Here is a 27,108-nt window from a genome sequence, read left to right on the forward strand (position 1 = left end):
GTAGCCGTTTCAGACTTTGCTGCGATGGTGAAATTTTATCTTGTGGAAATGTTCTGCTTATGCTTTTGGAAATGTAGTAAAATAGAAAATTGAAAACATAGGATACGCCTTCTGACAGCTGGTACCTAACCAGTCATAAACTGTGAGGCAGTTGTGTAGTGGAATAGGAGGCGGATGGACCATTCGAGACTTTAAAGTCATTAACTCACATGTTCAGCCACCACTTCAACTGAAGGAAGTGCAACAAAAAATTGCATATCCAAACATATTTGCATTCTGAAGAGATTTAAAATATGTATGGAATCAGACAGAGAAGACGGCAGTGAAAAGAAGAAGCAGGCTGCACAAAGGTAGCGCATGGGAAAGAGGAAGCAGGTGGGCAAAAAAAGAGCATGGGACGCAAAAGTGCCGGCTGTGATGTACTGCCCTTTGGTACTATACGAAGGCAATTTTATTGCTGTGAGCTTCTGTAGTATAACTGGTGCTCATTTAAAATGCTCCAGTATTTTGCGGTCGAATTCGCTGTACATAAAAAAAAAAATTTCAGTACTGGTCCATGCGCCACAGAAGGAAAAGGAAGTGATGCTTCAAAAGCGCTGTTGAATTAGAAGGCAACAAAGAAGAGTGATGGAAAGTCTACGTAGGGTTTTGAGTGTACAGGAAGAATGGCGCTAGGAACTGGTAGTGGTAGGGTGAAAAATGGAGACCAACAGTAAGTAATATGGTGCTACAAGGTCAGAGGAAACCCGATATAACCCCTGAAAAAAAGTGGCTAGGGCCCACTTTGTAATTAGAACAACAAATCCTGTGCACACGTTGTATGAGTATTAGCAGAGTCTGTGACAAACGTAGTATTTGTTCAAGCATAAATGGAAATATGAACAAGATGCCAAAAACCAAGGACACAAGGCGTTTCTTTTTGGTGAGGAATATTTTTGACCTTCATCAGAAGAAAAAACATCAAAAGAAAAGACCAGCCGACACGTGTTTCGTCAAACGGGTAGTCACCCGTGACTCTTCAGGGCTGGGGATAACAAAATAATATAATAAAGTACAACGCAATGTCAAGTAACAAGAACGATAATAAACAAGAAGTGTAATGGCGCCGAAAAAATACACCGAAAAAATACACACCGTGAGAGTGGAAACCCTATGAATAGAAGTAAAAGAACATGATTAAAAAAACATTAAGGTAACAATAATGTCAACAAGTGACTCAAAACGCAAGAAAAGAGAATAGAACCTATAGTGATGTGGGGGTAGAAGGCTCCGGAAAAAGAAAGCGAAAACAAAATAACCATAGTAATTTTCAACATTACTAAAGACAGATAAAATGTACTGGTTAAGTAAATCATCATAAAGGTTAAACAATTGCCAAGAAGGAATAATGAAAAAAGACAGAGTATAAAAACTGTGGTGGTGCGTGCATGCAAAAGGGTACATAAAAGTAAAAGGAAACTAAAGGCAATGAGAAACAAACAAGTCTGCACAAATAGAGTTACTGGAGCGAAAAAATATCACAATAATCGCACTGTGGCTTAGTTAAACAAAAAAAGGGGAAGGGTTATGCAGAAGATATTATAACACGCGGAAATGCATCAAAGGGTAGTCTAGAGATAGTAATGCTAACAGCGTATTTCAATATTACTGAAAAAAAGAAAACAAAGCAGATTGGTACGATTATTTAAAAAACGACGAGAGGAAGAAAAGGGCGAGAAAAACATGGAAAAAAACGATCCGGCTACAATGATAAGCATGCGTAAAGGGAAGAACCATCATAGGGTCAAGCGGCAAAGCCGAAGAAATGTAAATACCTGAGGTAACTAAAGGTGCAAACAATCGGTGGGGAAGAAAAAAAGGGGGGGAAAGGAGAATGAAGTGACACGTCTCGAAATGGGTGCAGGTCAGAAAAAATGAGGGAGGGAGGGGGGAGACAAAGACTCACCGTGGGACCGGTTATAAAATCAAAATGGTCAGATCTGAACGCAATTGAAGCGAGAAAAAGCCAGTGGAGGCAGTGAAGGATAACAAAACGCACATAGGGAAGACAAATCCGTCAAAACCCTCTGTAGTACACAGAAGTGAACGGGCGAGTGCAGCCATCACTCGGGGATCTAAAAAAGGGGGTAGGAAATGAAAGACGTAATGAGTCTGGGTACAAAAAATTATCAGAAAGGTAATGGATACTAGGGAGCCGCTAAGTAGCGCTTACCTTCATGATCGGGCTGAAAAAGTAAATGTGACTGAGTCCGGATGTAGAAGGAGCAGGAATGGGAATGGACGTAAATGAAGGAGCAGCGAGGGGCGGGGAAAGGGTAAAAAAAAGCTAGAGCGCTGAGTGGCTGTAAACCGGAAGTGAGTATAGTAGAAAGAGAAAGAAGCAGAAACAAAAGGGTAACAAGGTGAATCACACTTCAAATATATTAAAGTACAAGTAATCGAGGATGATTGTGGGTAAAATCGTACAGCAAGGGCTAATTTGAGACACAACACAAGTCATAAAGAGGGGTACAAAGAACAAATTTACAAATTGATGGGTACAACATAATGAACAAAAGTGACCCTGTAATTAATAGGAGAAAGTCATTACATGGGGAAAATGAAGATAAAATGGAAAGAAAAGAAAAACAGCACACCAAATGTAATGCACTCATCAAGTGAACAAGAGGAGATCTACACATTTATAAAGAATATATTAACTGCTGGGTAGTACAAGGCGAGAGAACAGTATTAGAATCACAAATATGAGGGAAGGAGGTGAACTGGGAAAGCTGGCAGTCAGGAGGTTTGTCACGCTAAGTATAGGTAGAGAGATCCAGCCATACCTGACCTATATAAACAAACCATTTCATCTGTTTTTGTTAATAAGGTTCAAGCATGGCATGCTTCCCTGGCTACTGGCTTACCCTAAGGGTTTTTTCAAAGAGGGAACCCTGGGGCCCTGTCCTTGTGATAATACCTCAGAACAAAACACGTTGCATTTGATATTTTTTTGTAAATTTTACTCTTTGCAGCGTAAGAAATTTATTTTTCCTATTCTTAAGAACTGTCATTTTGAGCAAGTGAGGCCCGCAAATGCTTGGGTCACCACTGGTATGCTTCGGAGTAGTACATTACAGGGGCCATTAGGTATAGAAACAGGGCGCAGTCTTTTTAGTAACCTCCCCATATTTTATTAGTACTGTTTTTAATAGTTGGAGATTGTGGACTGATGAAGTAGTAATGGTTTTATGGGATTTGTAAAAATTGCAGAATTATTTGGATGATATACTTTTTATTGTGATTATGTGCCTATCGTATTGTATTGTTTATTATTCATGAAATGTTATAAATTGTGTTTAATCTGTATTGTGTTAGTGGTCTTATTTGACTTTTGTAATTGTAACTACTTGCACTATGAAATATTGTCCTGTGCTTTGATGGTTTAAAATTTTTTAACCGAATAAAGCAATCTTTTGACTTTGACTTTGAAAGCAAATGCAGACAAAAAAACTCAAAATGGGTAAGAATGGAATGACAGGAATGAAAGATTAAAACAGGAGAATTATGATCCTAAAAAGTATTGGAGCTCGTGATCCGAGTTCTGGCCGTGTTTGACGGAATGAAGGCGCATGATCCATGTGGCCTCTTGACGTCTCAGATTGAGTTCCCGATCACCTCCTCTCAGGCTGGCTTCTGTAACATCAATTCCAAAAAAATTGGAATCTCTTGTGAGGGCCCTGTGTAGAACAGGATGCCATGTGTAAAGCCATTGGGTAACGTTCATCCTGTTGATGGATTGCTCTAGCATGTTCACTTATGCGTTCTTTTAAGGGTCTAATGGTGCTACCTACATATCGACTTTTGCAGGTGCATTTCAGGATATAGATAAATTTAGTGTTACACGTAATGTTGTGGTTGATGATGTAGTTCTGTTTGTTGAGACCTGTAAAGTTTCTGGTCCCATGGCATGCCCATTTACAGACTCCGCAGCAGCTGCACTTGAAAAAACCTTTGGTATGGAGAGTCAGCCATGAAGTACTTTTGGTCACATGAGGTACTGTAGGGCTCAATCTGTTCCTGAGGTTTCTACCACGTCTGTACGTGATCTGAGGTTTAAGGGAGATTGCCATTCAACAAAACAAACTAAACTTCCTACACCTATATACTTCAATGTTAGGCAATATGTCCATAGAATAAGTCAAGCCCACGTCCAACTGTGTACAAAAATTTGATCAATTCATTTATTAAATAATTTTTCTATTTTTTAAAAGACATAAAAATTACATTTTGTTTAGACTACATATAATACATATTAAATCACAGTAATAGAACAGAAATGAAACATATTATCAGCACCACACATCATAATGACATTAATAAATAGCAATAAAGCACAATGCAATACAGAAAGCAAAAAGCAAAAAACAATAATATTAGACAAAAAGCAATAAATTACAAAACAATGACTGTAAAATGAAACACAAGACAGGCGCCAACGCGCGTTTCGGAGATCCTATACAACCTATACAGGCTCCTTCCTCAGGGCGTACAAGATAAGTCTTTTAGAAGGCGACAAGTACTAAACAGAACTTCAATTCCAACGTCATGTAGTGGAGGTGCTGGCATTAGTTCAATATTGACAACTGTTGGTCTGTGGGCAAAAAACAAAGTATGTACAATAATTATCTAATTAATATGTGGCTGGAGCTAATGAAGAAGAAAAAGGAAAATGAGAGCAAATCGAAAAAACCAATAACCAACATATAAATAAATAAATAAACCACCAATAAGTGAGGAAAGAAAAATCCAATAAGTGAAAAGAAGATACCAATCCCCTCAATTAGGCAGAGATAAACCTACTTGGACGATTAATCTGTCGACGAAGACATCAAGCCTCTAAATGGCTTCTAGGAATATGATATAAAACTGAGAAAGAAAGACCAAGATAGAATAGTTAATGAATAATAAACACAACGAAACTATCGAATAGTATAAAAGTTAATAAGACAGGAGCAAGTGACTCCAAAGCATAAAAATTAAATTCGAGTGCTAGATAATTAAATAAATATGAAGGGGTAAACAAAAAGATGCTATCTCCCCTTACATGGCGACAGGCTAACTCGACTTCGTAGAGAAAGGAAGACCGACATCATCATGTCAAACGCTAATCAGGTAGGAAAGATATAGATTACAGACTGGTGGGGACCAAAGTTTCCATTAGAAATCCAATATATGGGGATAAGAAACGGCTAAAGTGCTGAAAATCAATCAGACAGCTCTAAATACATATAGGGCAATAGAGCCGGTGGCCAGAGTGATAAATGGGGCAAAAAACGTCACAGGCCAAACAAACACTTACCAATATTAGAAGGGATAGTAGTTGGATAAATATCATAGCCAAAAATAAGAGGCCAAAAGGTGCCCGTGTTTTAGTAGTAAATACCAATGGGAGTCTGTCGGGACAATGTTAAAAAATAACGAGCTGCCGAGGCTGCCTGTAAACACAAAATTAGAAATAAAGTTATAAATGAGGTCCTATCTGGATGAGGAACTAGACTATTAGCTATATTTTCACTTACAAATCGCAAGGTTTAAGTCGAATGAAGTCAGCGTCCGTACTTTTAGGAGGTGATATGTCCTCACATTAAACCATCCCCGGGGCAACAGGGAATGAATATTTTTGCTTCTAAAAGGAAAAAAATTAGATAGACAGCCATCGGGCATAGTAGCTTACTAGAATAATTATGTAATTAAAGCCCAGGGTTTCGCTTACCAGGATTTAAGCGTTTAGGGCATCCACGTTTACGGCAGCCGAGATCCCGAGGGAAACAAAAAATAGGATGGGCGTGAGGGAGATTGCCTCCTTGAGGGTTTAGTCCGCTAGAAGTACACTCCAATGTTTGTTAAGGCTTTTTTTAACACTGAAACTCATGTTGTTGAAGTCCATGATCAGCCTGACAGGTTGTGTAGTGGGTGTGTGTCGTTCTTTTATCTTCAGTGTGGATCCCCTATCCACCTTGGCATTTTTCATTTTAGCTTTCTGGATAATATTGGGGTTGTAGCCTCTTGGTAAATCTCTTTCCCATGTCGTTGATGCAATCAATGAATTCACATTCCTCACTGCAATTTCTTCTAGCCCGGACAAATTCCCCATATGGAATGTTATCAATTTGGTGTCGAGGATGGGAGCTCTCAGCGTGCAGGACAGCATTGCATGAAGTTATCTTGCGAAATAATCGGCTGTGCAGTGTGTTGTCTTTTATGTAAAGTTCTACGTCAAGGAAAGTGATTTTGGTGGTGCTAGAGTGACATGTGAATCTCATGTCCATGTCATTCATGTTCAGGTGGTCAAAAAATCCCAGTAAAAGTTCTTGGAACCGGACCAAAGGAGGAGGCAATCGTCAATGTACCTCCCCCAGTAGATGATGTGGTCCGTCCATTGTGCACCTTTGTAACCCCAAATCCTTTCTGATTCAAGAGCACCCATGTACAGATTGGCGAAAGACGGTGACCATTTAGAACCCATAGCTACGCCCTTAAATTGTCTGTACCATTGTTTCTCATACATGAACACATTATTGTTAAGAATGATGTCCATCATAGAGATCAACATGTTGGTGTGTTGCTAGAGAGTAGCAGGTCGATTGTGCAGGGATTTGGTAACTGTCTGTAGGCCCAGGTTGGGTTTGATAGAAGTGTAAAGTGATACAACGTCCAGAGTGGCGATAATCATGCCAGGTTGCCATTGTAGGTCAGCAAGGACACTCAAGATATGTTTGATGTCCTGGATAAATGATGGAATATTTTTAACCATGGGGTTCAAAAAAAGGTCAACGTATTGGGAAAGTCTCTCAGTGGGACCTCCAATACCAAACACGATGGGTCTGCCTGGAGGAAAGGTGGCCTGCTTGTGTATCTTAGGGAGGGTATATAGCCATGGGAAAGTGGGTTTGGATACCTTCATGTAGAGTGCTTCATCTTCGTTGATAAGACCCAGAGACTGCCAGTCGCTCAGATGTTTGTTAATAAGGATGGAGAGGGGTCCCATGGGGTTTTGGTGGATGAGTTCATAGCATGTATCGTCATGCAATTGAGTCAATATTTCGTTATGGTAATCGGATTTCTTCATGACAACCACGTTACCACCCTTATCAGCCTCCCTGATGATGATATCGGGGTCGGAAGAGAGGGATTTGAGGGCTAACCGTTCATTTCTAGAGAGGTTGTCCCAATGATTGTGTTTCTTTTTACTCCGTTTGTATTCTTGTTTGTCAATGCCCTCTAAGACTAGGTTGTAAAAGGTGTCTACCGGATAGCCACCTGGTAGGGTAGGTATCCATTTGGACTTGACTTTGAGACCACTGATGACTGTTTGGTTGGTGTCAATGTCTAGATCATGAAAAAGATCATCCAAGGTGTTAGGAGGATCATCCGCATCAGTCAGAGAGAGTAGTAGGTGGGTGTTTTTGAGATCATTGATGCTTTGGTAATTAGAGCGGTTGTCATAGTGTAAGGTAGTTAAGTTGTCATTAGCAGAAGGCATCCCTAAGAAGTGTTTCCTAAGTTTAAGTCCCCTAATGAATCTGAAAAGATCTATTTTAGCTCTACAAGGGTCTCCCTGTTCGTGTGGGTTGAAATTAAGGCCTTTGCTGAGTAAAGAAATCATGTCGTTGGTAAGTGGTTTGGAAGAAAGGTTGACCACCTGCACTTCGCAATTGTTTATTGCGATTTCTTCCCGTCCCCGGACCTCAGTTTGTTTTTGTACTCTTCTTTGACCAGCTCTCTTCCCTCTGCGGGTTTTCCGTCTGGTGCGTTCTGTCTTTGTAGGGTCCTGTTTTCCCGTCTTATTGTCTGAATTTCCCGTAAAAAATTGGAAGTACGGGGTCCTGTGTCTTGTGCGGTGTTCTCTTGTATTTCTATGTCACTATCAGAAGAGTGATGATGCCAGTGAATGGTAATTAATGGGTGGACTATAAGCCCGTTTTTTTAAGTTGGGGATTTTCTACTTTAAAAAAAAAAAAAAATAGATGGTAGCACAGAGGACATGAATGTCTATGGTCGCTGTCACTTTTATGGTAGTTGGCCTTAAGTATTACACCAAATGAGGTTCTGCATATGCTTGATTTGTTTATAAATATACTGTATTCATACCCCAGTGTGATTGTCCATATTCTTTTTTAGGTTTCAGCCCAATAATGCGCAACATTATATGTGCACCATTCTATGTTTATTGTAAGTCCAAGTTGGACAAATTGTTTACTTTTTTATTGAGTGGCACAGCTTTCCATATACTCTTGGCCAAAACATATTTTGCCTGCCCATAAAACTAAAGCTGTGCAGTAAATCTCCAACCTTGTACAGTGGACTCATATTGCACATCCCGCTCATGCAAATGGCTACTTTAACATTACTAGCCGTAATCACCATCTATCCTGCACCAACCCCACTTGTGCATTTGTAGCACACATGACTTCACCGTCTTATTAACCCCTTCCCCGCTCATGACGGAACCGTTCCGTCATGAGCCACGGTTGCCGTGTGCTCATGACGGAACGGTTCCGTCATGACACTCCCGTTGGTGGCCGCTCCGCCTACGCGGCGCTGTTTCCCCGCCTGTGCGAGGGGACAACGCAAATGGGCGGAGTCATGACGGAACCGTTCCGTCATGAGCACAGCTCAACTGTGGCTCATGACGGAACGGCTCCGTCATGAGCACAGGCCCACCGCGCTGCCCCCCTGCCCCCCCCAGCGCTGCAGCGGAATGTCCGCAGCAGCGAAGGGGTTAAAGTGCATCTGTGATATGTATATGCTGATAATCTTATTCGTCGGGAGGGCTTGGTAATATTTATATTCTGTTACCAATGCATTTTGTACATTAAAACAAAAAACATCAACTACCTTATTTATAAATGCCTGTATCATATTTTATTGGATGTGTTGTTGCACGGAGCAACATTATCCCAATTGTGAAGAGCAAATGCTTTTAAACCTGCCATGTTTTAAAAAATGAATGATAATGTATGTTTAAGGCTTTTCCGTAAGAAAGAATTAAACGAAGTTTTAATGTATTCATTCAGACTCCAATAAGACCTCAAGCGTTGAGAAATCCCGCACCCCACCTCCCAGTACTCAACAGTGCCTTCATCTCTATTGTCAACATTGAGAGCACCTGGGGAAACTCCAGGTGATTGTCGACATTCTGAGAGAGAAGCTACTGAGCATTGTTGTACACAGCGAATGTTTTCACATGAGGCCATTAAAATATTTCAGCTGAGTTAACTCCATTCTCTGGCAGGCAGTATATTAATTTGTCATGGACTTAAGCCTTATAATTTTCACTGGCACCTCCGCTATTCGGATAGATTATAATCATTCTGAAGCTCCTGCGCAAACAAACAAGGAAGGGGATACTCATTTTTGTCTATTGAATTTGTTTAGAAGGAAGTACATTAAATGATATTGCCAGCCAAAGAACTTGTTCTCCTTGTGACTAGTGATATTTTGTAATCTCTAATGTACAAGTAGGAGACCCGGAGGCAGGAAAAGAATTGCCTGTTCAATGCCCAGTTCACTATTATAAATCATATGCACAAGATATTTTTTCTCTGCTTAGATGTAGCCATTGGGGGGGAAAATTGATCATAATTGCCCTTATTTATAAATTGGGCATGTCAATTTACATCAGTCAAATTTGTTTTAACAAAAAGCATTAGTTTAAAATAATGATTTCAGCGGCCAAGGAAATAGTTGATTGGCTAAAGTTACACACCTTTTCATGTTGATCCAATCCAAAATTCGCCCTGAGGCAAGGACGCGCAGACAGCGGGATGGTACAACCATATCTTTATCGGAAACCTGCGTTCTGAGTCAAATTAGTTCCGTTCCTGACGCGTTTCAGAGCAACAACGCTCCATCAGAGGCTTGCAGTCAACTGACAAACCTACTCGCAGGCACCATTCACTGCCTACAATTAATTTCCCGTTTATATATTTATCTGTAATTTAGTCGTTTATTTTGAAAACATTTAAGCTCACTGCCATCCTTAAGAATTGTAGGGAACAGCATTCATTTATGGAGGTCCATAGTTAAAAATACGATGCTTATACTTCATTTTTCTGTGTGCGTTTGTGTGTGTGATAAAACATAGTGTTAACAGTAAAAATGTATTTAACTTAACCCCTTGCTGCATGGTATATTTGAATGCACAGTTTTGTTTATTTCGCCATGGCTTGTTTACGGATTTAGGTGAACACAATATAATTTACTCACTTTTCATCATGCAAATTTATGTTGTGTGAACAAAACTCTTAGTTTGACCCATGCTCCATCACAGTCAACCTTCAGTTGTGCCTCGGTCCTGGTCTACCTTGGCCATTAACTATCATTGGCACTTTGTGCTTCTTGGCCCTATTCCTACTTAAAACATTTAAAATTCATATCTCCGGTTCCCATTTTTGATTTTTTTTTTTCATTTTTGTGTTTTGTTTATTAAAGTTTACTCTAGTTTTTTTATTCAGTTTTGGATTTTTATTATTTTATGTTTCAACATTATTACTATTTAGGTACTGCATAAATACTTTACACATTGACCTATGTTAACCATGTCTACTCTGCACCATAGCTACCAGGGGTTGAGCCCTTGTTCATTTAGTGACTTTAAGGGTTCACCCAAACAGGAGTTAAGATTATTCCTTGGTGCGAGTAGTCACACACCCCAAATCTAATTTCCTGCGTGTCAATATTTGAATGATTCCCAACTTGGCAGAATTTGACTTTTTGTAAAAGTTAAATATTCATTTATTGAAGTAATGCTGAGTAAATTCTCACTGTTCTGACCATTGAACCTGTGCACTGTGAGATAAAGGGGTTTATCCAAGATTACAAAATGTAGTCAAGAGGAAAAGAAAAACTATGACTGTGACTACTGTCCTTGATTACACATTTAGTCTGTTTTTGTACAAGTATATTGTAAATAAACTAATCAACTGACTGCCTCAGAGTAAATGTGTTGCATCAGCCAGAAGAATTTATAAGACCCTACCTCATAAAATAACAAGCCCCGTCTTTTTCGGATTCGGGTATGTGTTTTTTCACTTCTTTCTCTTTTTTAAGCCCGTCCCTTTTACACTGGTGGGCGTTTTTTTGTGTTTTTTTTCAGGGACGTTCTCGTGTTTATTCGTGTCTCTTGCTGGGTCGGGGAAGGACTCTTCCCCGACCCACAGCTGACTGATATTTCTGTGATAGTGTCGATGTGGCTCGGGAAGTGTTAGTGTGGCTACTTCTCCCAAGCGTAACCAAGCACTGAAGCGTAACTCAGCTTTGGGGCACGTTTCATCATGTCCTTGTTATTTTGGCGCTACAGGCAGCGTACGGGGGGCGAGCACCTCGCGTATTAGCCTGACACACCGAAGGAGATCCTCTGGGAAACACCACCGCAAAGCATTAAATCCCCAGAACCAACTGACGACAGTGGAAGTGAAATGCGGGCAGACCCTGGCTGAGCGTCTCGCGCATCTGCCCGAGTGTTTGTTTTTCTTCTCGTGCTGGAGGGCGGCGCGAGGGAAACCCCGGGCGGAGGGGCGAGACGAGGAGCCTCAGCAGGCACTGGCAGAGGGGCCGGCAGGGAGCGGTGAGGTAGGCGCTGTCCGGGCGTGCTGCGGAGACCTTGGGAGCTCCCCTGCACTAACCAAGCTGCCAGGGACTGCCAGCTGCCCTGCCGTAGGACCTTCGAGAGACCTCATATTTCCTGGGATTGAACAGCCGACGGATTGCCTGGTCTATTGTGAGACCAGCGAGAAGTCCCTTATTGCTAACGGTTGGAGGTGCCGAGAGACAGACTGCCTGCTTCTCTGCTGTGGTAGAATCCGGGACTGCCTGTCTTCTGCTGCCCGTGGATCCCGGGGCTGCACTTTGGGGAGGCTGCGTAGCCGCTTCAGTGGAGCTGGGTTGCGCTGTACTCCGGCAGCATGTCTGTGCCGTGCTGCGTGGGACAGGTAAGGCGAGACCGTACTGCTGTGTTTGTAAACAACACGCGTGGACAGCTTGGAGTGGCTGAGCAGACTGTTAGCAGTGCCTAATGTTATAGCCCGGTGTGCGATATAAATCTCGTTTGAAATGTTTGTGTGGGGGTTGGCAAGCAGCGTGGATAAACCTAGATGGGTAGCCCTGACTCGACTGAAAAGTTGGTAGCCTCGTCTTCTTTGTGGGGAACTAAGCTGTAGGATTAGTGGAGTTTCTGCAAGGAAGGGGTGATCTTTGCACCGACGGTGGTCTGTAGCGTGACGTCACAGCTGGGGTACCCCTTTCACTTTCGCGCTTGTTGTACGATGAAGGGGGGAGGGGTAGAACCTGCTCTGTCCTGTTCTATTTCCATACTCTCAGATCTGAAGAACATGAAATGTGGGTTGTGGTGGGGGGGCGGGGGGGGGGTTGTGCAAGGCCAGCGGTTATTTTCGATGTTTTCAGGATGTGAGCCCACTGCTGAATCAAGAGATAGTGAGTAGGAACAAGGCAAAAACAGGAGGGGGCTGCTAGAGAGAAGATGACTCGAGGCTTGCGACGGGGGCGCTCAAGGGGAGCGGGTTGAAGGCCCAAAACAGGATATGGTGCATCAGTGCTTAATTTTAGCCGGTGGTTGCTGCTAGGACCCACCAGCACACCTTTTTGGGGACCAGCACTTCTTTTTCATCTTCAGACTGATCCAGATCAGGAGAGAGAGAAACACGAAAGGATGAAAGAAGGAGGAAGAGAAAGACGGAATAACAGTCACAGAAGAAGGAAGCCGGGAGGAAGAAGAAACTGCAGGAGTGAAGAAAAGGGAGGGAGGCCCGGCGTGGAATCAAAACTGCACAGCCGTGGTATTGGGCACCCTGGCCTTTGACCACGCCAGGCGTCGGTTTCTGAGCAAACCTTTGGGCCCCGGCACTTGTTCTTTTACAAACAAAGCACCGTGCACATCAGATCCGTTCCCTAAGGGGGCCTTTCAGCCACTCCTGTTTTTGTTCAACAACACTAAACTAAAGCAGGAGAAGGAGGCAGGAGAAGGATACGGGGTTTAGGGTGGTAGGGTAGGGTGGAATGTTCGTTAGGGTAGTATGACGTGTTGCCAGACCTGGCAACAGTGGTGTCTAATATATGTGTGTTTTTGTCTTTTGTTCGTGCCTCATATTGTCGATGGGTGTGTTGCCAGCGCTGTGTCAGTGTGAGCTGCAGTAGGTGCTCTACGTTGTAGTGTTAGCGTTGTGCGCGTGCTGCCCTGCTGTGTGTATCTTGGGGCCATAGATTTAGTTGTTGTTCTTCTGGACGTCGTTGCCGGTGCTGTGTGTGTTTATACTTGCAGCTGGCTTGCTCCTCGCTTGTTTTCCAAGTATTGAGTGTCCTGCTTGAGGGTGCGCGTGTTTTCGACGCGGGAGGACAGGCACGTCACGGGGAGTTTAAAGGCAGAGTGCTGCGAGAGCCCGCAGAGACTGGACATTCTGTGGTGACAGAGAACGGCATGCGGGTCTCGTGACTCTGCTGGGCCGATGACGTGTCTTCTATGTTGGGGGCTAAGCTGTAGGAATAGTGGAGTTTCTGCAAGGATGGGGTGATCTTTGCACCGCGCTTGTTGTAGGATGAAGGGGGTGGGGGGTGGGGGGTTGTGGAACCTGCTCTGTCTGGTTCTATTTCCATACTCTGAGATCTGAAGAAGGTGGTATGCGCACAGTATTCTTTGTAGCAGTGTGGTGTATGTACAAAGGCATCCCTTGGATTGTTTGTTTGAAGACTGGAGAGGAGGCTGCGCAAAACAATGGCCAGATTCTTATCCTGTTACATTTCATGGTTTTGTTCGAAAAGTTACAAAGAGAATACCTAGCTGGATTATGGCCTTGGGCTGGTCTTCGGTTGATTTCTGTAGAAAGGCCCTTTGTGAGCCTCTCACTGAGGTTAAAACCTACTGCTCCCAGAACAGTGTCTTTACTTGTGTTTAATACTCAATTTGACACTATTGCGTATTTTGAGCGTTTATAGTAATGTGTTCTCAAAGTATCTTGCAAAATTATGCTTCAGGCAATTTTTTTCCTTAAATTCTAAGAAACACGTCTGTTTACAACTGCTGATTCTCTTTTCCCCCTTTAAAGTTGACTCGCCACCACTACTGGGTCCCGGTGCCACTACACCTGCTGCACCATGGAAAGCCCCGCCCTGATACATGTATATAAGTTTGCGGGTCTACTATAGCAAATACCGCACCCAGGACCTGGCTCGCGCACTTCAAGGTCATGGGTACCTCGGTCTGTCTGCTGATTGGCACAGATGTATCGATCGCATCCACAGCTAATTTCAGGTCATTGGTATTTCGAGCCACAGCAATGGTGTCACAGTGAATGTCACGTTTCATCAGCGACTGTTCAGACATCTGAGGGCCCCTTATGCCCCAAAATTTGAAATGAAGACACACATTTAAGACTCACAATACACATGCCAGTAATCGATGATTTGCGAGGGCAATTGTATTGGTGTCATATGGCTGTAATTTTTTTAAAATTCTGACAATAAATGTTACAATTAAGTCATATTTAAAAGGAATGTCTAATTCCATGACACAGACTATCCTGGCTAGAGGCGAACAGTGACGTGGGTGTGAGGGCGTTAACATGTGCACAGCTACTAATCACTGGGAGAGATAACCTGAACAAACGTTGAAAATGCAATAGGTCTCGCCTTTGATTAAGTTAAAGCCATTTGCTTTGCTGATGGTATTGAATTCTAGCTTTGCATTATTTAGTGTATATTTGTGATATGTTGTACTGTATGTTGTTAGAATTGTTTTGTTAGCTGTGTAGTAGTTTAAAGCATAGCGTTAGTAGGAAAAGAGCAGTGTTTCAGATTTGGGAGATGAATGAATAGAAGAATAGTATGTGTGGTAATTTTGTATAGTGAGGATTACAATAGCATGAGGCAGACGAAAGGGGCCAGGGGAGAGCAAATATATGCACATATCACAAATCTACACTAAATAAGGCAAAGCTAGAATACAATACCATTTAGCAAAGCAAATGGCTTTAACTTAATCAAAAGCGAGACCTCTTGCATTTTCAATGCTTGTTTGACACTGGTGCCTCGAGCATGACCAATACATGAAGACCTGTGTCGACTGGTGCGCAATGAATTTAAAGTCCTTCACAGAGCAGTCCCTCAAGCACCTTGCTACTCGACGTGTGATGCTTTGACGGTCGTAATCACGGTCAAGAGAAAGGTCCCAGGATTGGTCACTGAGCCCAAGATTTTCATCTTACTCAGTCGTCTGGTCACTTGGGTAATTCCCACCGCAAGAAGAGTAAGAGGTAGAAGTCTTCGACTTCACCTCATATCCTATTGACATTCGAGGCCTGTCTCTGTGGATGAGCCAGCGCCTGGGCCAGTTTTGGCCGTCCCTAGTTTCCAGGAGACTGAGCGACCTCCACTAAAATTCATGAGTTTTATAAGGCCAGGCGACTCAAATTTGAGCGGCCTGTTCCCGTGGGCACACCTTCGGGCATCGCAGGTTCGGGAAAGGCCACTGCTGGATCCATGCTGACGGCTCCAGCCCTTGCGCCAGTTGGGCCCTTTGAATCCATGGATAAATCCAGACTAGCACCGGTCGTAGCACCTCAACCTTCCCTGGCACCGGTTCCAATGCTTCCGGCCCCTCCAGCTGTACTGTCCCCATTCTGATCCCTAACTCCGGCATGGAGCCCGAAGGACGTCGTCCAACGCCGGCACCGATTGGAGCCATGTCTTCCATGCTAGACTCTGAATCTTATTCCTATAGTCTAGGGCTCCTGGAGGGTTGGGAGAGGTGGGTGGACCCTAAAGAATACCAGTTTTTCGACCCAAACATGGCCAGGGGATGGGACACTTCTTCAGGTTCTGGCAGGCTGTATCCCCCTACCATGGCTATGGAGAAGAAAGCATCCTTTGCAGTGATGGTGAGAAGGGCGGCTGAGGTTCAGGACCATAGCCTGCCCTCTATGGCAGACAAGACCAGCATCTTGACAGAGGTGCTTCAGCTGCGAGTGTCCCACCCTACCCCCTCATAATCGTTGCTCCCATTTAATGAAGCCATACAGATGTCCTGCTTGGGACCTGGTCTAAGCCCAGCACAAGTGCTCCTGTGAACATGGCTATTGCCTGCAGCTGCTGCCCTGCCCCTTGGGACCCCAATTTCTTCGTACAACACCCTACCCCCAGGGTTTTTGATGATCCAATCCTCTAACTTCCATGTAAATTATTACACATTCCCTACTGCCCCACCAAATAGGGAACCGAAGAGGCTGAACACCTTGGGGAAGAAGATGTTTTCTTCCACCAACCTGGCACTGCGGTCCGTCAACACCACATGCCTTTTGGGCTGTTACTCACATGCTCTATGGGATTCAGTTGTACAGGTGCTGCCCACGGTTCCCGAGGGGGCCCTGGCCATACTCTCCCAGGCTGTTGCTGACTGGGGAGAAGGAACAAAGTTCACAATCCGATGTGGACTAGATACCGGCTGGCTGAGAACGACTCGCTTTTCAGGGGATGTCCAAGCATCGCTTATGGACATGCCAGTTGATGGCTCCGGTCTCTTTGGAGACAAGGCAAATTCGGTTCTCAAGTTCTTTAAGGACAGCAGGGCTACGGCTTTGAGCTTCATTCTATACACTCCCAGCCACTGCGGTGCACACACTTCAAAGCCTCTGCATGGCCGAGGACACTGTACCCCCAGACCCAGTGGGTTAGGCAGCCAGAGCTCTGGCCTGTCCACACTGACCCCCCGGCAGCTTCCAAACCCTTATAGTCTATCCTCTTACCATCATGGGCACCCAGTCAGAAGCAAGATACACCATCAACTAGCCTCAATGGGAATCTATAACATCAAACCTATGGGTTCTCCAAATTACTACCTCCCCTTCGTGTCTACCCCTCCACCCGTACCACCGGCTTGCGACGGGCTGAGGGAGGACCATTTCTCCTTTCTCTGCCAGGAAGTGGCTGCTCTTTTGGCCAAGGGAACCATCGAGAGGGTGCAGGTGCGAAAAATATGTTGTGGTTGCGATTTCCGCTCTTTTCTGGTGCCCAAGAAGGACGGAGCCTTTTGACGTATCCTCTACCTGCACCCTCTCAACTTCTTCCTCAAGAAGTTTAAAATGCACATGCTTGCTCAAGTCCTATCTGGCCTGGACCTGGGAAACTGGATAGTAGCATTGGACTTGCAGGATGCATATTTCCAAATTCCCTTCCTGCCTGCCCACAGACGTTGCCTGCAGTTCACGGTGGGCAGTGAGCGCACTCAGTTCGCCGTGCTCCCTTTTGGCCTTACCAGCGCCCTCTCAAGTGTTAACCAAGGTGATGACGGTGGTTGCAGCTCATTTGCGGAGATCAGAGGTACCAGGCTTCCCCTGTCTCGATGATTGATTGGCTATTGATGGTAGGCTCGCACAAGGCTGTTGTGACCCACCTCCAGACTACTGCAGACCTTGTGCATTCGCTAGTGTTCACTATCAATGTACTGAAGTCACGCAGGACTCACTCTCGCACACACTCTTTCATCTGCACTGTTTTGGACACTGCAGTTTTGGGCTTATCCTCCCCGAACGCGAGTCCAGGATGTTGAGACTATGTCACAGATGGTTCAGCCCTATCCTGGATTTCGGTGAGGCTGACTCTAAGGCTGCTGGGCCTCATGGCCTCTTACATCCTGTTAGTGACACATGCCCTTTGGCATATGCAGGCTCTGCAGTGGAACTTGGAAGTTCCAGTGGGTGCAGCGTCATGGGAATCTGACATGCAGATCTGGGAGGGAACTGCAAAAGATCTGCAGTTGTGGTTAACGACCCGCAATTTGGTCAGCGGCAGGCCTCTCTCCCTTCCCTAACCAGAACTGACTGTGCTGACGGATACATCACTCCTAGGATGGGATGCTCCTTTTTTCCTCTACTTTTTACACAGGCTCCATTCCATTTCTCCTTCTCCCTGTCACTATAGGCTTCATTTGACTTCTCCACCTCACCAGAGATCCATTTCCATTTACGCGCCAGCACACTAGCTCGTTACTCCCTTTTATTTTCATGGCAAGTGTTCTACCCCTTTGCCATCTGCTCACTGTCCATAGGCTGCTTACTACACTATTTGCACATTGTAAGTTGTGCTGCACTTGTCGGCGGTGCAAGTATCTCGTGAAGTGACTCTATAGCCTGAGAGGGAAACACTTGCAACCCAGCCACCGACTTTCGCCCTGGAAAGACCATTCCCTAAAATTAATTTTTCCAACTGTTGTCTGAGGTGGCATTGACCAACATGTTAATACTCAAAAAATAACAGCTGCTCTGTTAATGGCACTACACTGAGTGGGAACAAAGGGTATTGTGCTTTGGTCTACGACTTGATAAACGGATCCTAGTACTGTACTTGACTTTGTTTTCTAAGAATAACATGGTTTTGTGAAAAGTGGCCCATGGAAATTGCTGAGGCTGTTAAAGGGAAAAGTTGGATGAAGATCTAGGTGCAGGATGTTTTAAAATCATTAAATAAATTGTTATCCTGATTAAATGGGAAGGGCATACAGATGTTGTGGTCATACCATTTTCACAATACTCACCATCAAAGACGACATATTAATGGGGATTATAGACTGCCTAATTAGCAGTTGGAAACCATGCACAAGATTTTGTTTGCACCCACTTAGATGCAACTTGAATTGGCATAGTCCTTTAAATAGAACTGTAAGAAAGTCACTTCACTTGTAGTTGTGACTCCACATGCCGATCTGGAAGTTACCTCGCATGTAGAGATGCATGTCGGGTACCCTTTTGCGAATCATTGCTTCTTGCACTCTCTATATGCGTCTTTACAGTAAAAGGCAAGACCGAAGTGGTTTGAGGGCTGCAGTGCAATCTCACCAGCATGCTGTGAGGAATCGCAAGGCAGAAATCTGGGTTTTCACTGGCTGACTTGGCTAGCTAAGTCATTTGAAGTAGGACACCGCTAATTATTTTCTGCCTGAGAGCAATCGGAGATTTATTCTGCATTACATAAACTGATCTTTTGTACAGCCTCAGCTACTTTCGTTATTGTCTTGAAGTAATTCATTTTTAGGTCTCGGCTGACCCAGCGCATGCGCTGGTCTGGCGAGACTTTTTGTGAGGGCTCAAAAAAGTGCTACCACTGTAGCCTAGAGCTACAGTGCATGTGCGCGGGTGCCTCACTTTCGCGACCGCACGGCCGCTTTGATGTTTGATCGCGATCACTTTCGCGGCCGCTTTGATGTTCTCTTCGCTTTTTTTAGGTCTCGCCTGACCCAGCACATGCGCTGGTCTGGCAAGACTTATTGAGAGGCCTCCAAAAAGTGCTACCAGGCCAGCCTAGAGCTACAGTGCATGATGTTTGATCACGATCACTTTCGCGGCCGCTTGGCATAGCCAATAGGTCTCGCTTTTGGGTACTTACAAGTATTTAGTTATGCAACTGTTGCATGGCTAAACACTTATAAGGTCCCAAAGGCGAGACCTATTGGCTATGCCAATGCTTGTTTCCTGTTTATTACTTCTATGTAGTAATGGTGGCACCCGTGCGCCACCATTACTACAGAGCAGTAATAAACAGAAACAAGCATTTGCGTAGCCAATAGGTCTCGCTTTTGCGACCTTATAAGCATTTAGTTATGCAACTGTTGCATGGCTAAACACTTATAAGGTCCCAAAAGCGAGACCTATTGCTTAGCCAATGCTTGTTTTTCTTCAAATAAATCCTGGCTTGCGCCTTTCCCAAGGCGCTGCATGCCTTTCAGAACCCAAACCCACTATTGAAGTGACGGACACTTCTACGTTTCTCATTGGCTGTGAGCACAGAGTCGCCACAGTGTTGGTTCTGTTTACTAAGATTATTTTAATTAAAGATGAAAACAATTAGTTACATGGATTTTAGCCTTGAAGTTAAAATAATTGATAGTCCGGTACAGGAGGGTTGCTAGAATCTCTCCTTGTGGGTCAGACAAAATAGAGTTTAAAACTTGTTGTCTATAAAGATCAATCTGTCCAGAGCGTCAAGCGAGAGTAATTCCACTTCTGGTCTCCCATCACGAGCTAAGGTTTTTGATCAGTATCAGTCTTTTTAATGTTAATCATCTTACTCTACTGCTGTTGTTTTAGGGGTTTGTAATGGTAGCAGTTCAATTCGACAGTTTTAGAAATACTTTTTATCACTTAGGTTCACACTATTCATTAACACAATTCAAGTCATAACAATGTGTTCAGTTATGTAACAAAACCTCATACCCCCCCCCCCCCCAACAAGGTATAGTGAAGAGGCCCCATTACCCAATCCATATCCACCATGCTGCTTTTAAGTGTTTTGTTTGCAGCAGACCAGCCCAAGGGTGCCCCCTTTGAGGTAAACGGTGTGGGGCCCTCCTCCACAACACTGGGGCTACGGGGCCTTCCGTTACACCTCTGAATGTGTTATATTACTTTTGCATTACCCAAGTCCACCTTTCCATGGACTATGTTTTTTTTTTACACATTTCTTAATATTAGTTTTTACTGTTGTCTATGCTTTGTAATCCTAGGTATGTGTGTGTTTCTGTTTTCACGTTCAGATTTTTTTATTTATGTTAAAGTACTACAAAGAAACTACTAGTTAGCCAACGGTAATAGACCAGACAAATGAACAAACAATACATTCAACTTTATAATAATCACAGGTTTTAACTTTTCTGTTTTTCACATTAACAGACCCCCTCTAAAAAGAAAATTGAAATTAGCACCATTGCAAGCAATTACCATTTGGAAGTTAACCCAAGGTAAGCAACCTTAATTGAGAAACGATTCAGAACAATTTTGGTCCCTAATGTATGCACTGAGGCTAATCATTTATAGAGGATGTTTGCTTTAAACAAGGTAAAACATGTCCATGCGGGTAGAGGGGAGCGAGCCACCAAAAGCTTGGGCAGTTCGGACTGGACTGTTCCCATTGCAACAGGGTCAAGACTGATTTGCATATAACTAGGTCCAAACTGAGGTGGCATGATTTGCAAAATAATGGTGGATTGGAATGAGGCTCGATTAATTACCCGTGGGTGAGATTAATTCAAGCATCTCATCCATCTCTTTTTGGATACTTTGCTGAAAGCTCGAGCCCCATGCCTGGCTCTGAATCTGCACACGGTCCTCTTGGACCCTGGAACCCATAACAAGCCAAGGTTTAATGTGACATTTGTGTGCCACCCGTTTTCTAATCTATGGCACCAAGAATTTAAAAAGGGAAAAAAAAAGAAACGATCTTTGATGTAGAACAATAGATACCCATCTAGTGGCAGAATGGCACAGTTTGAAATCAGAAAAGTAGAATTTTTCCGGGCTTTTAGGTCGATATTTTAATTCCTTTTTCCTCATTGTTTTTGAGAGCACTTTAAAATATGTGGGTTCAGAGCGTGTGCGCTACACAGGCACCATCCTTATCTGATTTAAGTAGACTGTAATGTTGCTTCATGTAAGAATCCTAGCCACATATAAGGTGCACATGACTACTGACTAGCCTCTGAAATCACTAATGTACAAAAAACAGGGAACCCAAGCGTGCATAGGGATCATGAGTATACGCTATTTTAAAGGAACACTGGTCCCTACAAAAGGCATCGTTATTTTACAAATGCTAATATCACAGATGTCAAAAACTCAGTTTCTTTTTTAGGAAATAATTTTAATTTCCTAATCAATAGATAGTGGGTAGTGCCAAAGGAAAACGTTTTTCCTTTTAGAACTCGAACAGTTACTAGTGACATAAAAACATAATAAACCTTATATGTTCCAATACACAAAATCACAAACCATCCCTATCTCATTACGTATTCAAAACAGGGTCACTGTGTGCAGTCTGCGAAGTTTCAGAAGAGTCCAAGGATCATCTTCAGGACATTACAATTGAAATGCGTGAGACACAACTGTATGAACATGAACAAACACAAGAGAAAAGCTAGAGAGAAGAAGGAGGAAATAAGACATAAAACAAATAGCTTCTCAATTGTAAATAAAGTTGAGGCTACAACACAACCCAATGGTGACAATAAGGTTAAAAATGAAGGTAAATACCCTGCTGATTATACCTTCATGTAGAAGGAGTATGTGCTTTCCATTGAGCCATAGGTGTGAATGGTCTTGCGTCCCCAATGACCTCATGTGGCAGAACCGAAAAAGAATAAGTGTAATATTAGGAACCAGACATTCCTCTCGAAATAAAGTGGGTCTAAAAAAACAATGCGTACCTGCAGAATCGTATCACAATTGAAACCGGGCATAGGGATGCCATCATTAAAGGAGCGTTTAATTGGATACCCGCCAGGAGGAACTACCGAATCCTAATGAAGAATAAATTAGGAAGGTTGTTTGAGTACCAACACTTTTCAGAATTATGAAAAAAAGACAAATTAAGGAAATCCTACCTGACTACAAAATTTAAACCAGGTGCAAGGCAATACGGGACGCATCAAATCGGTGCTGTGTCAAGGATCGGCACGGTCAGAAGGGCGCGCCGAGTTGCTCGTATCTTAACGAAGCACAGTAGGAAGCATCAATGGCCGAATGAATTTCTTTTCTTGCACATAAAAAAAAATCCAAGCACACCAGTAATGTATACTGTACCCAAAGTACATAAAGATTCTGAACCAAACCCCACTCCCCCACCCCTCTACCAGCAGACCCATTGGAGGGTACGTTGACTTTTTTCTTTTTGTCCCCAATACCAGTTGTTACGTACGTGACAGTATAACCCTTATAAACCAGATAGAGTGTTACCCAATTAATCAGGCAGTCTCGCTCTTAGGCACTATGGACATTGAATCACGATATACTAATATCCCCCAACAAGAGGGTATTGAAGTAATTAGGAAGACACTAGAGAAGAGAACCAGACCTCACCAAGTCCCTACATCATAAACACTAGCTATTGCAACTCACTTTGAACAAAAACATTTTCGTGTTTGTTAAAAAAAAATTTATATAGAAATCTTGTAGTAGTCATTCTTGTGAGGAAACCCCACCTCTGTGGGAATACAAGATGGAAATACATGACATTTTATTTACCCTGCTGTGCATTTTAACCAGCAATAAAGAACATACAAAAAGAAAAACAAGCGATACACATGCTCAGTGTGTATGACAGTCCTATTTGTATTCTCCTCCGTTCCATCGCTCCAGCCTCATCCCTGCAGTTCCCCACACAACTCTCTTAAGGTAAGGAGAAGATATACTATTAGTCATTAACCTTGGAATTATCCAGGCCCTCCAACGTAACAGGGAAAGGGTCTTGCCTCCCTAGTGTCCCTTCCCCGACTTGACCTTAAAGGTCGCTAAGGCAGGTCCACTCTCCCTCCCCCACTGACGGTTGGCCCTGGGAAGCAGTAAGTGCTGACCCCTGTGACTACGATCCCCTGTCGCTCGGCCTGTCCATCTCCAATTGCAAAGCATCAAACATTTTGGCTAAAGTTTCTAGATGTCCTCTAGTATTTCATTTTGGCATGCAAGTGTGCCTCCTCAGCTAGAACCCACTCAGTAACATTGTTTGCCCTTACCACGAGCGAAGGTGCCCATTCACCCTGCCAACCCATAGCCACTCGTATGGCCAGCATATGCTAGCTGTAGAAACCTCCTTTGCATCTTACCCCTTTTGGTTTGACAATCTCCAGTAAACACACCCCGGGTGACATCTCAACAGGCAATGTGACCACAGTACCAGAGTCATCCAGTACGCATTCATTCTGGGGCATTCCCACGTCCTGTGCAAAAAGGAGGCATTCCCACCTCTGCTTGTAGGACAGTCTGCTCCCCTATCCCTGTGTTCGAGGCATGTGGGCTGCTGAATTCATATCTGTGCATAGATCGCCGCCTAGTGTTGGGTCCGGATGTTTGCACGTTGTTGTCCTGGAAGAGTCTTCGAAGTATCCTTGGATAGGTGACTCCTCCCCTGGACTACAGTGCGCATGGGCATCCTCTCCATCCTCAGATTGTTTTTTTCCGCCATTGGGTTCGGATGTGCTATCTTAGCTCAAGTTAGGAAAAAATTTTGTCGAGGCCTTTAGTTCGCGTCGGTACTGTTTATCGATCGGTTTTCGATACTCTCTGTTAGTTTACTAACTTCCAGCACCGACTTTGTTCGCATTTACCTGTCCATCAACTACTTCGACGATGGAATCGAGGACGCCATTCAAAAGGTGTCCGGTATGTAATGCGAAGTACCCACACATCGACGTCCATCCGGTGTGCAACAAATGCCTTTCGCCGGACCACGACGAGTCGACATGTATGGCCTGTGCCCGGTTCCGTTCAAAGAAGACTCTGCGGAATCGTCGAGCGGCGAGGCTCGAAGCGCAGCACGCGGCACCGGCCCCAGCTGACATCTTCGACGACGCGGACGACGTCGAAGAAGTAGAAGTCTTACCCTCCAGTCCCGTTTCCGACCAAGAACCCGGATCGGACGAGGCCGACGAGTCACTCTTCCACAGAGGTGAAGACGACACCGAGGTAGGAGACGACGAGGAGGCCTTAGGGGCCGAAGAGAGTAGCTCCGATGATGAACAAGGCCTACCTGTTCAAACCGAGAATTCACCAGTGCCACAGACTATGGCTCCGGTCGAGGGATCGCCTTCGGGCCTTACCCGAGACCTATCACGCAGTCCTTCGGCCCCGCCCTCGGGCCCGGCCTCGGACGTTCAGCGGCAGCCATTACCGCTTAAGCCAGCTGGTTTCCCTTCCACGAAACCGAAACCGAAAGCTGCTCAGGTTCCTACGAAACCGAAACTGAAAGTGGCGCTAGTCGGATCGAGGCCTTCAACACCTTCGACGCCGGCGCACCGTGTCGGCACCGACCGCACCAAGGGGGACTTCGGTGCCGAACTCGAGACGGGCGACATGGGAGTCGACAAACGGAAGAAGGCCATCGGCGCCGAAAAACCTGCTCGGTTACCGGCGTCGACGCCACCGACACCGAGGGCCGTCCCGCCTGCTACGCCTCGCAGCACCCCCTCGACGACACCGAAACCTCACGTGTCGAAGACGTCGACGGTGATCTCCGCACCTCGGCTCGATGCACCACGGGCGCAGAAGATATCTGCAGCCGCCTCGACGACCCTGGCGGGGGCCACGACCTCTAAGGCGCCCCGAGTACGGCCTGGCGCAATGCCAGGCTGCAAAACCAAGGCTGCCCTCCAGGACCAGTCGGGTTCGATCGATCCAGCGGTTTCGTCGGTGCCGACCAGCATTACCTTCGGCTTGCCTCCATCCACAATCCCGAAGGCGTTTCAACTCAGGACACAGGCCACCAAAACTGCGGTTACGCCTGTCGAGCCGTCACCGTCACGCGTCATCGACGCCGACACTGGCAGGATGATTCTCCACGACCGAAGGATAACTTCGGAACCGCCATTGGAACCTTTCAGGATCCCGCTAAAGAGGAAGCTGCCTGTGGACACAGAACCTCTCCTGTATGAACCCTTTCATTCACCCTACCAGGATCCACACCGGGCCTCCCCCACACGCTCCGACACGGATGCATTGGAGGACTACATGGGTGAACAAGTCCCCTACCATGTGGACACGGACCCTGATGACCAGCAGGACCCTGACCAAACTTGGGGCGACCCTGCAGACCCCAGTGCACCTCTTGATGCACAGGACCCACAACTATATGGGGCAAAAACGTCACCCACAGAGGATACTGCGGCGTTCAACGCTCTGATTGAACGGGCGGCGAACAACCATGATGTACAGCTTCACTCTGATATCATCGAAGATGACTTTCTAATGGACACCTTTGCATCCTCAGAAAGACATGTAAAGACTCTGCCAATGTTGAAGGGGGTCCTTAAGCCAGCCACTGACATTTTCAGGGAACCCACCAGGGCACGAGTGATAAACCCCAGGATCGATAAGAAATACAGATCAGCACCTGGGGATCCTGCTTACATCAGAGGACAATTACCACTCGACTCCATCGTTGTGGCGAATGCCCGCAAGAGGGCACACTCGCAGACAACGGGTGACGCTCCTCCCCCGGACAAGGAGTCCAAGGTGCTGGAGACCTCCGGCAAGCGAGTTGCCGCACAAGCTGCAAGCATATGGCGCATAGCTAACACTCAAGCGCTCCTCGCTCGCTACGATAGGGCGCACTATGACACAATGGAGCAACTCCTTCAACACCTCCCTGACCCCTACAAAGAAGGTGCAGAAATCCTTATCAGAGAGGGACAGCTACTCACAAATGCTGCCATCAAATGTGCACTAGACGCTGCTGACACGGCTGCCAGGGCCATCAACACTAGCGTCATCCTACGACGTCACGCCTGGCTACGTATCTCAGGATTCAAGCCTGAGGTACAAAACAATATCCTTAATCAGCCTGTCAACCCCGACTTTTTGTTCGGGCCTGAGGTTGACGCCACCCTCGAGAAGATAAAAAAGGACACGGACACTGCAAAGTCCATGGGCGCCCTACAAACTCAGTCCTTTCGGAGCGGCTCCTTTCGTCGCCCCGGAAACAAGGGAGCAGGCAGAGGACAGGGGTCACAACAAACATATAACAAGGGTAATACGCAGACCACCTACGATAAGAACACCCGAGGTGGCTATCGTGGCTCCAGTACCAAGGGCAGAGGACGTGGCTACGGCAACACCAGGTCCTCCCCCAAGAACAAGCAGTGACGCCCTCTCCCTTCCTCCCGACCACATAACACCTGTCGGGGGAAGGCTACAACGGTTCCTGTCCACGTGGAACTCCATCACCACGGACAGGTGGGTCAAAGATATTATAAAATACGGTTACTGTCTGGAGTTAACTTCCACTCCACCCACAATACCACCAAGAAACCGTCCTATGTCTTCAGAGCACTTGACGCTCTTACAGCAAGAGGTAGAAAGTATGCTTCTAAAAGGCGCTATCGAGGTCGTACCCGTCCACGAGCGGGGCACGGGGGTTTACTCCCTCTACTTCTTAATTCCAAAAAAGGACGGGTCGCTCAGGCCTATATTAGACCTGAGACCCCTGAACCAGTACATTCTTTCGGAGCACTTTCACATGCTCACTCTACAGCAAGTCCTTCCGCTTCTCCAGCAGGGAGACTTCCTAGCATCACTGGAC

General features: G+C 45.0%; 1 protein-coding gene and 1 long non-coding RNA gene across 2 annotated transcripts in view; one reads left to right on the forward strand and one right to left on the reverse strand.

Moving 5' to 3' along the window:
* Nucleotides 1-27,108, forward strand: part of RFC3 (replication factor C subunit 3) — a 103,091-nt gene that overhangs the window by 21,709 nt on the left and 54,274 nt on the right. The window contains exon 3 of the mRNA XM_085621693.1: nt 20,715-20,782. Within this exon, the coding sequence (XP_085477819.1) occupies nt 20,715-20,782 (68 nt within the window). The remainder of the gene's footprint in view (nt 1-20,714; nt 20,783-27,108) is intronic.
* Nucleotides 4,475-5,477, reverse strand: LOC146802130 (uncharacterized). Its single transcript, XR_014967700.1, has 3 exons — nt 5,342-5,477; nt 4,843-4,908; nt 4,475-4,633 (listed from the first exon to the last, which is right to left on the reverse strand). It is a non-coding gene; the product is annotated as an uncharacterized LOC146802130 (long non-coding RNA).

The sequence above is a fragment of the Triturus cristatus genome, chromosome 8, assembly GCF_964204655.1.
Source record: "Triturus cristatus chromosome 8, aTriCri1.1, whole genome shotgun sequence".
Classification (NCBI taxonomy): domain Eukaryota; kingdom Metazoa; phylum Chordata; class Amphibia; order Caudata; family Salamandridae; genus Triturus; species Triturus cristatus.